This window comes from Oxyura jamaicensis, chromosome 17, assembly GCF_011077185.1.
Source record: "Oxyura jamaicensis isolate SHBP4307 breed ruddy duck chromosome 17, BPBGC_Ojam_1.0, whole genome shotgun sequence".
Lineage (NCBI taxonomy): Eukaryota > Metazoa > Chordata > Aves > Anseriformes > Anatidae > Oxyura > Oxyura jamaicensis.
Window position 1 is genome coordinate 9,709,937 of NC_048909.1, and position 13,952 is coordinate 9,723,888.

Sequence of the window (13,952 nt, forward strand, 5' to 3'; positions counted from 1 at the left end):
AAAAAAAAAAAAAAAAAAAAAAAAAAAAAAAAAAAAAAAGGGGCGCCGCCGCCAGCCCCGGGGCTCCGCGGGGCCGGGCCCGGCCCGCCGCGATGCCTCCCCCCGCCGTGCCCCCCTCCGCGGCCTGAGCCGCCCTCCCGGCCGGCCTCCCCGCTGCCTGTCGCCGCCGCGATGCCGGTGAAGAACCGGTACAACCTGGTGGACGATGGCTGCGACTCCCGCGTCCCGCTGCACAACGAGGAGGCCTTCCAGCACGGCATCCACTTCCAGGCCAAGGTGAGCCGCGGCACGGCCCCGCTTCCCTCTGCCCGGGGCGGCGGGGCTGCGGGGACACCGCCTGTGGGAGCCCCCACCGCCCCAGCACATAGGGGACACCCCCGGGCCCCCCGTGGTCCCCCCACGGCGCTGGGCCCTGTTGCAGAGCCGGGCCTGCTGCCAGCCCCGGGGGGGTCGAGGCCAGGGTCTCGCCGTGCTCCATCCCCTGCCCTCAGAGCATCTCTCAGGTGCCCCCAGCCCCACCACCCTGCAGCTGGGTGCTGGGCCTGAGGAAGCCTGAAGAAAGACGCCAATGAACTATGAAAGCTTTACGCTTAATATCACAGACAGGTTCTGTTTTTCCCCATTTTTTTTAAGCTGTTTGATGCTTACGAGCCTTGTGTGCCTCATTTATGAACTGGTGAGGAAAGACCCCTCCTGAGAGGGGCAGGTGCCAGCTGCACTCATCCTGGCTCAGGCTGGCTCTGTCCTGTCACTGTGCAGGGTCCTGCTCCTGCCACAGTGAGGTGACAGCTCCGGATCCCCTGGAGAGCAGCAGGCTGCTACCTGCTGCTGACAAACACCTTATTCTTTACCTTATTCCTTCCCTCATTCCTTGTTCTATCTGACCTGGTCCCTGCTTGAGAAGCTAGACATGAGAGGGCTTCGTTTAAGTGCACGCAGTCTTGGGGTATCAGAAGGAAATACGGATATTGTCAGAAACTTCACACTGATCGTGAAAGATGGTCTGGCACTGCACCACCACCGAGTGAGCAACTCAGTGGAATTGGAATTCTGTGGGCAGTGCAGGGAATAGGTTTGTAATTCGCCTGGCAAGAAGAATTGCATTTTGCTGGAGCAACTCTGGGGCTTTCTTCCCCTCTTTGCAGGTGGCCTAACACAGATTAGAAATGGAATTCACGCCTGCTGTCTCCTGAGCTGGAAAGAAGGGCAATGTATTCAAATAAAGCTTTGAAACATGGATTTTGTGCAGCCTGGTTTTCCTGCTAAAAGAGCTGCAAGATTTAAATGGGATGTGAGGATGAATCTGAACAGTTAATCACATTTTAAAAATCTCTCTTCCTTAGGGGAGAAAAACAATTAATCTTTGTTTCTTTTTTTAAAATTAACATTTGCTATATCACAGACTGTGCCGAGAACAAAAATCCTTATTTTTAAAAGATGTGAACAGGCTGTACCTTTCACTGAGTGCAATGGGCTTCGTAAGAGTGACAGCTTTAGGCACCCAGAGCTATTCAGAGAGCGGATCGCTGCTGAAAGGCGTGTGGGTCTGAGATGGGGTGCGCATTACCTTAGTAACGTGCTCACTCCGTTCTGTTCTCGTCTGCTGCTTCCAATGAGGACACTCACTGTGGGCACACCAGTCAGCTGCAGCTCAGGGTGACAAGGCTGCAGCAAGCAGCCAGGTGTCTTACACCAGGCAATCTCCACTCAGTCTCTAATCTCCGCATACCAAACCGTATGGCTTGCCCTGTAATCTTCGGGGACAAATGTCACAAGGTCAGAAATGGGACCTGCATGTGGAAAGGTGGCTGCGTGCACGGGAGCACAAGGCCCTCAGCTCTTCCAAAGCAGGAGTCTGGGAGAATCTCGCGTGGCTCTGCTGTCACCAGCTCCCTTCCTGCCCCACCTGTGAATTCGCCTTTGGCAGGGTGGCCTGTTCCTGTGCAGCTCTGCGCAGACAAAAACAAACAGGAGCAGCTCTTGAGTGACACCAACGTGCCCTTGTAGTGAGGGCAGAGGGAAATCCTGGCTCCTCTCTCCCTTCCCCGCTGCCCTCCAGCTCTCTGGCTTGAGTGGTTTGGCTCTCCTGCAGTTTACCAAAGGACACGCCTGAAGTTGCTGCTCTTCAAAATGCCATTTTGCAAAGGCATTTACAGAAACATCAGAAAGAACAGATGACCTTTCAGATTGCTTGCGGTATTTATTTCAAGGCAGATAAAAGACCAGTGAATACCAAGCCAGGAGAATTCATCTCTGAAAAGCTCTATTATGCATAAGTTTTCAGGACAAAATCCTTTGCAAGCTGCAAGTGTTATAGCAGAGAAATTAACACAGAATTATGTCAGTAACAGTGACAGCTCTGCGGCTGCTCTCAAGGAAGTATTTGGTCTCTGTTCATAGCTGTTATCACATTAAGTGTTTGCAGGGTTCTCCTGACTAGCTGCTGCCTTTTTCCTCCCATCACAGGGGAACAAACAAACAAAAAAAAACAACAACATGGAGCCAAACATGACTCATGAACCAAGCTCTCAAGATGGGGACTAAGCTTTGTCACCTGCCCTCTGTCCTGACAGACCCCCCCCAGGAAAACACCAGCGCCAGGCTCCTCACCCTGCACCAGCCCCTGCTGTCGGATGCGGACACTTCTCCCCGTGCCACTCACCCTTGTGCTCAGGCAGCATCTCCCTGCCCTCACCAGCACACCCTGGACACGTGAAGTCTCTCCTCAGCAGAGCATTGACACAGCGTGAGAGAACAGGCCACCAGCTGCAGGTGTTGGGGATGTGGCAGCCACCCCCTGCCTCACCTTTCAGTCCCGGAGCAAGTCCATGCTGCCCTGCTAGGACTTGCTGCTTGGGCGTAAATCCTGGGTGCCACAGGCAGCTGCTGTGGCATCAGTGCAGGCTCACCCAGCAGCCTGGTTGGGATTGCAGCTCCCGTAAGCTTAGTGAGGAACAGCTGGTATAGGACACAGCTTGGAGTGTGTTTACGGGACTCTGCAGACAGGCGAACGAGTCCAGCCAAGCAGGAGTGGTGTCCAGAGGAAAGATGGTCCTGACTGAGAAGCTAGCCCAGAACCGTGAGCCCGTTCCAGCAGGGCTGGTTATCGCACACCCGGCCAACTGTCTGGCCCTCATGTGCTTTTAGCTCCAAGTCCTTTAAAAGCAGACGTGGGGAGGAATGACAAAGGATGGATGGTCCTGTTTTCAGACCCTGTGATTTGATTAGCAGCAGATGTTGCTGTGCAGAGCATGGGCAAAGGCACATCCAGAACCTGAATCCAGTCACAGACTCACACCCCAAGTTAGGAGTTAACATCTCCTTCCCTTTGATAACACTATCCACAACACGCATCCATACCATGCTCTGGGCTAAGAGTATCTAACCACGCAGGGACTAATTTGATGACAGATGCTGTTTGTTCTGAAGAAGCCTACACCGTTAACTCGTGCATTACTTCACGAACTATCTCGCTGTTCTGTCTTTCAGTACATCGGGAGCTTGGATGTACCGAGGCCCAGCAGTCGCGTGGAGATTGTGGCAGCCATGAGAAGGATTCGGGTAAGTTCAAAAGAGCTGAGTCCCACGTGGAATCAAAGGGTAACTTCACTGGAGCGACGTGGTTGCAGTGCGCTGTTCTGCATTTTCCTCCATCTCCCCCTTCCTACCTGGAGCTCAAATCTCAATCAGGATTGTAACTTGCTTCTCTAGAAACTCCCAAGGCACATTAGGATAGACCAGCCCCCCTGTTCTTTGCAAAAGGATCAGTTAGCAGAGCTCAGACATGAGACCATAGCCTCTGCCGAGCAGGTATGGGGATTCTCCTTGAACCTAAGAGATTTATTTAGCCTGTTTTTTTTTTTTTTTTTGTACAAAAAGCAAAATGAACACAATCTGCTTCACAAAAGCACTCAGATTCACTGACAGTTCTAGGTACATTATGTTATTATATACTGAAGTATCAGTGACCTGGCAGATGTTATGGATGTAAATCCCATTAGACAAGACTTTGTGGATTCTGCTGCTCACGGAATAATTCGCTGTTGTTTCCCTGTCCTCTAATATAGTTTTACAGTTCCTGCTTCTCATCATCAAGTCTGCACTCTTCCTCCTCTAGCCTTTTACTTTTCAGAACAGCCTGTGAATGGTCACCAGATTTAGCAGTGATAAGCTTTGTGGCTAGCTTACATCTGCCTCGTGTTCAAGTGCATCTACCCCAAAAGGCAGCGCAGCCATTGTGCCTGGCTGAAGCATTGTGCGGGTCTTAATTCTGAGGTTGTTCGTACAGCTCACATCAGCTGAAGCAGGTTTGAGAATCTTCCATGTAAAGCTTTGAAGGGATTATCCTATTCTGCACCCTTCCCCCCGCAGTGCCTAACCATCTATCTTTCATTTAGAATAGTGCTTTTTAAACTTAGCCTGTAAGTGACTGGGGAGCTGATGTATTCATCTCCAGCCAGGCTCAGAAATGACATTCTGTGCCTGCTCAGGCTCTTAGCACAGCCCTTGCTCAGAACACGGTGCAGTCGCAATCTGAATTGCCCGGCTATTTATGGAGCAGGTGAACACCAAGAGGAAGCAAAGGCAATAGGCGCGGAGTGCTGGGGCAGTTCACATACTGGTGCAGCTATTAGTAAGTTCTGCTCTGAATCAGTTTTTTGGCATTTTGACAACGCACAGCAAAAGTGGCTTCTTACAATCTTTGAGCAGGTAACACCCTTGCAAGAAAAAGCAGGTAATATTTCAATCCCAGTTTCCAGAAAGTGTTACACTCTGTTTTCACACCTGCTATTGCCCCAGTGGCACAGTATCTAGCTCTGAGTCGTGGCAATGCAATAACGTGTTCAGGTGCTATGTGAGCTGTTTAACAAACCAATCCGCATTTCTGGATGCCATCAATTAATCTGACCACGCAATATTTTTAAAGTAGGCACCCTGTATTCTATACTGGATTTTTAATCTTGGGAGCCCTTTCCAAAAAGGGAGGGCTTCCCTTTTCATGCGTGTATTGTACAGCAGGATCTCATTCAGACACTTCCTGGCTGCTGAGCGGAAGATGCTCCTCTATTGAAGATAGTTAATTGGCACTGATCCTTAATTAGAGCATAAAGAATGAACTGGGAGGTCTTTGAAGAGAGTTCTAGTGCATGGAGTACACAACCTAGGAACTGAGGGAAGATGGGGGTTATTTATGTAGCATTCATTTGCATGCAGCGGCCTTGTCTATACCAGAGTCTTTTCCCGTGGGCTCTCGGCAGAACCAGTTGTAACTGGGAGGAAACACTGGGAGAAGCTATTGGTGCAAACTGGTATTTTGCTACCACCTTCTTGTGAGTGGTAGCGTCTGTTTGTGCTGCGAGAGCAAGCAGGGTCCTGCAGCCCTGCCAGGCCTTGGCGAGGGCACGTTCTGCTGAAGCTTTCATCCTTTGTGCACCCCAGTGTTCAACTGGAATCCTCTACTGGAGCGGAAGAGAAGAGACGCACGGTACAAGTCCTAGCACAACATTGCCTGTGCTGCCCCGTGTGCCCTGTGACATGGGAGGAGGCAGCACTGGGGTAGGCAGGGCTGGGAGCCAGCTGAGCACGGGGGCAGCCCCTGGCACAGCCTGGCTGTTATTTGTGGCTTCTGCTGCTCCAAGAGGGGACCACAAGGAGGATGAGGTGTTAGAGCGCCTCTCTTTATGGAGTCACAGCCCTCTTTTTCCAGACTTGACAGAGCTGGTTACTCTACTTACTCATTAGTAAACTAATACAAGCTCTGAAACTGCCTTCCTACTCCTAGGTCTGATTCTGGTCTCCAGTCTGTGATTAAAAGCACTTGCCCCAGGGAAAAAACAAAAGCTACGTAGCGCTCAAAGTTGTCCATACAGTGTGGGAAGAGAGAGAAGGTGGTAAGAGAAGCAGCAACTGTAGTTGCTAAGTCTACTCCTTGGCACCTTGCTGGCCTGTGTTTTGTACTGAGCTCCTTTGCCAGTTGCATATGAATTATGCCAGGGAACCTAGGAGGAGTTCAGTGGCATTCTCCATGCATCAGCAGAGCAGTCTGCTTGCAGACTTCAGGACATGCAGAGTGCTGTGGGACGCTACTCCCAGAGAGCCTCAAATGACAAGCTTTAACATTCGCCTGCTGCAATCATGATCTGGTCTTTTGCAGAGGGGATTTAGGATGCACTCTCATAGTAAAGCTCAAATCCATATTTCTCACTGAATGGATGCTGTGGAATTGCTAGCAATACTCCATTAGTCACAGATTAGATTGATTCCCATTTCATAACAAGCTGGAAAACCTTGTCTCGTCATGTTCTGTGCTTCCACTGAAGGGAATGCAAATGCAAGAGGTAGAACAGGGAAGTTGCTGTTCTTAGCTCCCCATTATGCAGAGCTAGACAACTTTACGTTTGCTAATCCTCCCGGTGGCTTATTAGTTGCATACAGCTGCCATGTTATTATATGACTCTTTGAGTTCAAACTAATCCCTCTACCTCCTCTAAGACCTGGCAGGGGAGGTGATGAAATTAGTTTGCTACTTGAATGAGTACACTGTGCTCTGACAGGCACATCATGTTCCAGGTGCTGGTGAGGAGAGTCCAGCTCCCTGCGAGCACCCGGCGCTGCCAGGCACTCCACCTGCTGTCTGCTGCTGCTGCCCGAGGCCATCGAGGTCCGGGCGTCTGGCAGCACCCACTCGGCTCCTGTCCTCAGAGTCAGCATGCCAGCACTGGCTTTCTGCTCGAGTGGATTCATCTGCAGATACTGAGCCTTCTCATCACTCTAGGAATTTATCTACAACACAAGATTTTTCTTCCTACAGCAGTCAAGTGGCAGCTAATCTGAAGAACGTAAAGTCCTTCTCAAGGGCCCACAGAGCACCATGATTCAGCAGGGTCACCCTCTCCCTAGACACACTGCTCCTGGCTGCCTTTTAGAGGACAATTAAACAGACAAGTCCTCCCTTTAGCCAGGTGAAGGCTCTGACTGGTTAGGAGGAGATGTTGTGGAACCTAGGCAAAAATACAACAGTAGAAGGAAGGCTTTGCTGGTGATGCCTGTGGGTATGGCCCTGGGGGTTCAGATGAGCTCTGTAAAACACAAAACATTTCTGAAGATCCTGAGGTTGCTTGGGAAATCTTGCCCTGGGAGACCAGGGAATAGATGGCTTGATGTGGAAGGTTAACACTGCAGCATCTCCTACATCCTTTCCTCAGCTTCCAGAGCTAACACTGACCAGAGGAAAGTCAGCTGTGACCTGCCTGGAGCAGCACTACCCTCAGCCGAGGCCTGCACAGATAGCCAAGCAGTTCTGGTGAAGTGCTGCTATTTTGAGAGGCGAGTTTCCAAGGACACTGTAGGAACAGTGCCCAAGCCCCTCACCCCTACAGACAACCTCCTGACAGCAATTCCCCAAGTCGCTCCATTTAATTACCTTTAAGGCAGAGAATCAGACTCTCAGGAATTTGCACTTACAATTCTATGAAGCCTAAGCATTTCAGACCTGTTTGGGACCTGATAAGGCATTAACACTCGGTAAGCAGACAGATGTTGGGTTGCTAGTTCAGTTTAATCATCTCATTAGGGGACTGGCTACTGGTGCTGGGCCCATCCAAGCACCAGGGTGAACTGACAGGAGGGAGTCATCTCCAGATTAACATGTTTCTTCTGTTAACCTCTGTATTTCTTAGACTTAAATTAACTGAGAAGTCTTTTCTCCAGAGTCTAGTGTGCCACAAAAGCAGAGACATTTATAAATCTTGACACAGGACGCATCAGAAATGCTGAGTTCTCCCTGGCGCGAGAACCAGGTTCTCACTCCAGCCTCCCCCTTATCCTGATGGCTTTTTGCTGCATTCATGCTCTTAAGCAGAGGCTCAGCGAATTGCAGTTTGTCAGTGTAGTATTCTAGTGAGGAAGCTCAATCCAGCCACAGAATAAATCATACTGACTGCCAAGTATCAACGGGTAGTGTTGAAGTGTGACATCAGTTTAAATCCAGATGAGAGGAAGTCAGAGTCCTTCAGTTCACCCTGGTGAAGCAGAGGAAGCAGGGACAGCTGTGCAGAACCTGCCTCTGCTGCACCACTGCAGCTCCCACCTGATGGCTGGGCAGGCTTCCATAGGGCAGCCTACGCTGAGATCCATGCCGGGCTGTAAATGGCAGGGGCTCAGGAGCAAATCTGGGTGTCATTTGTCTGCTTGTGCTACAGGAGAGGAACCAGGCAGACAGATGGTGGAGGGCAGGGTGGCTGCCTTCAGTCATTTCAGTTTAATTTATCACGGTGTGGTGGGACTCCAGAAATAGAGATGTTTAACAGACTTGACAATGAGATTCTTCTAGAACACAGTTCCTCCAGTTTTCCTAGGCAGACACCCTTCCTACTACAGAAGAGAAGTTTGCCAAGATTATTGCTGCATAGATTTCTCTGAAATGTTCTGCCTATCAGCCCTTCTCTACTTACTATGCATGGAGCTAAGCTTTCCTACCAGTTTCACGTTAAGCTAAACTGGAGCTGTGTTCAGTATTTAAAAAACAAAAACAAAACAAAACAAAAACTGAACTCCCTGCTGGTGGGTTTCTCAGTCTTTGCAGCCTCTCCCACTGAAGTGGTTGGCTCTGCTGCAGCTGAAGGACAGGCTCAAGTGTGGAAGTTCCCCTGTGCAGCGATGGAGCACTTGCCCTGTTATAGACCTCTGCAGCTGCATGCCAGGCTCTGTTGGTTTTGGATAGGAGTTTGGTCTGCTGCCGTTCCTGGAGGCCTTTTCCTTTCAGCCTCTTTGGAAGAACATCCAAGTGCTCAGCTAATGACAGCCCTGGGCTGTGAAAGAAAACAATGCCAATGTCTTAAAAATATTTCAGTAGTCCTCAAACTGCTGATGTGGACCTTTCTTTAATTCTCAGAATGCCACACACCTTCCTTCCATTTACAGGATGGTACAGGAAAAACAGGTGACAGCTCTTACATGGTTAGAGTATAAAACACCAGCATCTCACGTGTCTGCTCCAAACTGCTAGCGCAGCCTGAGCCAGCTAAGGACACCGCTGATAGAACAGCGTGGGGGAACATGTTCCATGTTTGGGTGGGTAGCCAAGTCCCATTTAATAGATGCCTTAAGAGAGCTGGCAGGAGAGGAGGGCCACCTCAGTTCACCCGGGGCCTTTACATAAATATTGTCATCACATAGTGGCATTCACTGATGAACAGCACAGTGGAAGATGGTCCCATGCTGTGATCATGGGTCCAATCAACGTTTATATTGACAAGCATACAGGCAGGCATCAGGCCTTACAGAAAGATGAGAGGAGTACTTCAGATAAACAAAGTTTCCCTAAGCCTGTACATTTCTCTTCCTCCCCTGTACAAAAAGGACAGCATATGCTACCCCAAAGTATGCTCCAAAAGAGCAGATCTTTTTGTAGGATGCCTTCCCTTCTTCTCCAAAGAACCCCACAGGGACTGCATACACAGTAGATCAAGCCTCTAGCCTCCAGAACTCAGTAGCTGTAGGTGTCCCAGTCTATGTGAGCATGTACAAACTTGCTCTCATACCTTTTGCAGAAAGTCTGCTGTCAGTTTTGGCTGTTCTGCACAGCAGAGGCAGTACATGATCAGACTACTGCCAGTCCTCAGCAGAGGCTGCAAGCCTACTCCAAAAATTTAACTGGAGAACTGACACTAGAGACTTCCCTTGGAGAGAGATCTACAGGAGATCATGGATAGCTTTTGTCCTCTGCATACTCTCTGGATCTTTCTGTACTTCCATATCACTGTCCACACACCTTTGCCTGCATCACTACCTGTTACCTGCTTTAATTAGGGGGGTACCAGCTGACACAAGAAGCTACAGGGACAGAGAAGGACAGTCTCAGTCAAGCAGGTTAAGCTGGGAACAGCAAAAGGGCATCAAGAGCAGATGTCTAGCAAGGCATCCTCACCACGTGGCTCTCCTCCCTGGGGAACAGAGCAGGGCTGTCCCATTACCCACAGGAGGGCTCAGCTCCAGGGTCATTCCAGGTACTCCCAGGGTCCCATCCCCAACAGGCATCTGATGCAATTTAAGGTTTCTATCACACAAGATTAAGCTAATTGGTTTTACCTTCCTAGGCCCTGGCAAAATAGAGCAAGTGTTTTCAGGATGGTAATTAAGTGTTAATTGCAGCTAAGTTTAGCCCTAATGCTTCATTAGTTTGTTTTCCTCTATGTCTTACAGCTCAAGCAGAGTCTCCTGTGTGGGGATCAGGGTGGGCTTCCAGGGAGCCCCAGGAGCCCCGCTCCCAGGCACCCACCGAGCCACCCCTGCGCCTTCCAGCAGGAGGAGAGCTGTGGAGGCCCTGGGACTGGGAAGCCCTAATCCCCATCCCAGCTCTGCAGGGCACTGGTACGCCCAGACACATGTGCTAGCCTGCTTTTGTGGCACAGAGGATTTCGCATCCCTTCCTAGGGCTCCTTCACCAGAGCCATTGCCGCCCCAGGGGGCTCTTGGCCCACACCAGAGGAGGGCTGGTGGCCTTGGTCCATGTAGCCAGTACTGGAACTGCTGATACACAGCACCCTGCTCTGCTAAGAACCATTTTACTGTTCACCACCTGCGCTGGGCTCCCCAGCTTCTGTGCTGGTCTCACAGAAGATAACAGACCCGAGGGACGTGCCCCAAGAAGGCGACGGCCGTATCGCAGGCCTTACCTTCATGTGGCTGCGGAGGGTGGGCAGGGAACAGCAGGGCCCCCGCTGGAGCAGAGCTGCATCTCCACACCAGGTCCCTGCCTTGTCTCCACCGAGGCCTTCCCAGCCCTGGGCAGACCTTTATAGCCGCCCGGCCCCAGCACGCCCTGCCAGGCCCAGCACCTCCCCTGCCATGAAGGCACTGGGGCCCTGGAGGCCCTGTGGAGCTGCCTGTGTTTTCCAGCCCATAGTCACCTCAGCAGGCTCAGGCACATTTCATACATGTTCTTCTTTACTAGCCATACAGAAACATTAATTTTCATAAACTGAAGAAATAGCTTTAAAAATGTGGAAGCTGCTTTCCTAGAACTGTCTGCCGTGTCTTGGACTGACCCAAGCTTTTTCCGTCTAATTTCTGTTCCTTGAGTTACCATAATGCAAAGGGAAAGAAGCTTTTAAAGAGTTGCTTTTGCAGTGGCATCATGCGTGGTGTTTCTAAGCAGCATAGTGTGGCTGCAGTAGAGAACTGACTACACTCTGCTTGTGCATCTTGAGTGGGAGGAGAGGGATAAACACCTTTGAGATTGAATCCATCCATCTGCTGGCTGCTTGGGGATGTCTCACCATGCTGCAGGCTTAGAATCTCCTGCAGGTTTCAGTCCTGCTTGTCTCCATCCCAAAATCATCTCTGGACTTATTGCCACAGAATAAATTGTCTTCTGCCACTTCTGAGCTGAAATTATGTGGGACTGGTTTAGCTGTGACTGTGTGCCACACTGTAACAGAAATCATTTTAGAGCTTTTTTCTGTAGCCTCATGCTATGACCTAGTTTTCCAGAGGGGACTGGTTATTATAGATGCTTCAGTTATTATACCCTGTTCAGATAATGTACGGTGTTTGATTGATAACAGATGGACGGAGGGACCACTCAGTGAAATGTGCCATCTCTAAGCAACAGCGACCTTTCAATGCCTTTCTGAGAGAGCTGAAAACTGGATGGCTTCTCCGGTGAGGGGGTGGAACTAGACAGGCATATTCGTATTGTTTTGCATAAGTCATGATGGATTGAAGTTTAGCTGAAGGCTAATAAAATCAGCAGTTAGATAAAAGCTAAATTAAAATGTTAATACTAAATAGAACAAGACAGAGCTCTTTGTGTGATGTTAGATCTTGGCATTGAGGCAGGTACCTTTTAATTGTAAAATAAAGTGGCTTTAACAGTATTATCATTATTGTATAGAAGCTTTTGAGTTCACTACCTAAAATATCGGCATATGAGATTTCTGCAATGCTTTTATCTAGTTTGAAATAAAGTAGCTTTTTTTCAGCAATTATATTACTGGTTGTAGAGTATTACAGAGATGAAATATAATGGCTTTCAAATTACATTCTGGTGTAGAGCAATCAGCCATGACTCAAAGCTGCTTCCTTATTGGTGTCTGAAAAAATGTAATTGAGATGGCAACCAGAGTGGCTGCAAGCACATTGGATTAGCTCGTTAATGAGGAGGTGCCTTTATCTGAGCGACAACTGTGTGAGCAAGGGCACATAAACTGGGGTTGACCATGGCATGGAGTGCCTCCACTATGCTGGTGGATTAGAGACCCTCCTAGTGCATCTAATGAGTACACTCCTTGATTTCTGACAAAAAATGGTATAACCTAGTGCTTTTGACTGAGCCTAGTGCTTTGACGGCAGCTGTTCTGGTTCTTAGGCTGTGTCTCCATGGGAGAAAGGCTAGACCTGGTGCCTTTGTAGATGCTGTACTGATTGTTGTCTAGCACAAGAGTCCTTTGTACTTTATGGATCACTGTTCTGAGGAGAGGGAGACCACGACCACAGAGCAAAGTCGAGCCTAGCAAAATAAGATTTGCAAACAAGAGCTTGGTTCTGCACTTGCTTTCTCCATTCTTCTTTAGCTCTGTACTAAATGAGGCCCGAAGGCAAGCAGAATCCATACTGCTTAACATAATACAGTGACAAGTTACTTCATGTTTTCACTAAATAACTCCATGATAAATCTACAGAATAAAAACCTTGAATGAGTCCCTGGAGGGAGGAATACTTTGATGAGGGAACAGGGATTTTTAATAGGCATCATGCAATGGTTTTCTTTTTTCCTGCAGCAGTGATTAGACATTCTCCAAATGGCCTTTCCATGGGCCAGATGGGTTGTTCGGACTAATTGGCAACTGCCTGACTGTTTTCAGGACACCTGAGTCACTTCCCCCTTCCTCCATCCTTCTGTCGCTGCTTCTGCTGGTCATGCATTACCACCATGCACTGGGTCTGCTGGAGAGGAGGATGCGGCCTCTTGCATTGCAGAGAGCATCACAGCCCTGAATCACGGCCACCTGCACGGTCAACAAACCCTCTCAGCTCCAGAGGTTTCTTCTAAAAACGGCTTATTTTTGTGACAGGTGGAAGAGCAGTGAGATATGTTAAGACTAGATGTAGCACGATGGGAGGACTAGGTGCTCAGAGCTGGCTTCAGGAGGGTGCTTACCGTTCAGACACATGGGCGCTCTAGTAGACATGACCCAAATACCGGTGTCTGCCATCAATACCTGCTGCTGGGGGTCTGCACTGTACCCAAGCAGGCAGCTTGCTATCCTGGATGGGCTGCCACAGGCAGCTGTTTGCAGGCTGTACAGCTCCATGCCTAATGCCTGGTTTAATCCTTTAAGGGCTTTCAAGTAGTGATTCCTGAGGAATCAGTGGGACCCCATAAACGCACCAATCTCCTCTCCTGTTAGAGAGCAGGAAATATGGCATTGGGACATTGGCTTTGAGTAGGGCACTTCTGTCCCACACCTACTGCAAAATCAGCTGCTAAGGTTCAGTGATCCCAAGGCACCATGGGCTGGTTCAGTCCTGCTGTGGCCTCCTGTGGTTAATGATTACAAGGTCTAAACTTCCAGACCTGGAACATTGGGTTCTTCCCCTGGTTTTGCCTAGGGCAATGCCAGTCTCCACTCTTTTGTTGCCCTGCATCCAAGCCCAGGCTGCTTGCCTTGGCCAGGTGCTGAGCTGTGATGTGCTGGTACAGTTTTGGCGATAAATACTGATGCCACAAAGCCCTCCTTATCCATACTTGCTGCTATCTAAACTTGGGCTATGTTTCTCATCATGATTCACTAACCTCATTAGCTCCCCCGAGGCTAAAAGAGTCCTTGAACTGTTTAATATTCTTAGTTTTGTAAATGACACAATTAGCATGTTTTTTTTTTTCTCTCATCTAGTAACAGCCTTGTTTCTAAATCGGAGAGTAAGATTTTACAGACAGCTTGAGAACT

General features: G+C 49.3%; 1 protein-coding gene and 1 long non-coding RNA gene across 3 annotated transcripts in view; one reads left to right on the forward strand and one right to left on the reverse strand.

Moving 5' to 3' along the window:
- LOC118175269 overlaps positions 1-303 on the reverse strand; it is a 6,322-nt gene extending 6,019 nt beyond the window's left edge. The window contains exon 1 of the long non-coding RNA XR_004754929.1: positions 196-303. This is a non-coding gene — a long non-coding RNA (uncharacterized LOC118175269). The remainder of the gene's footprint in view (positions 1-195) is intronic.
- The window catches only part of LOC118175262 (carboxyl-terminal PDZ ligand of neuronal nitric oxide synthase protein-like), a 38,440-nt gene that overhangs the window by 8,657 nt on the left and 15,831 nt on the right, over positions 1-13,952 (forward strand). Inside the window, exons 2-3 of one of the 2 annotated variants that reach the window (XM_035341261.1) lie at positions 121-276; positions 3,490-3,561. In XM_035341261.1, coding sequence (XP_035197152.1) covers positions 172-276; positions 3,490-3,561 — 177 coding nt within the window. In that variant the 5' untranslated portion in view covers positions 121-171. Of the gene's footprint in view, positions 1-117; positions 277-3,489; positions 3,562-13,952 lie in introns of both variants that reach the window. The other variant, XM_035341262.1, reaches the window with a different exon arrangement.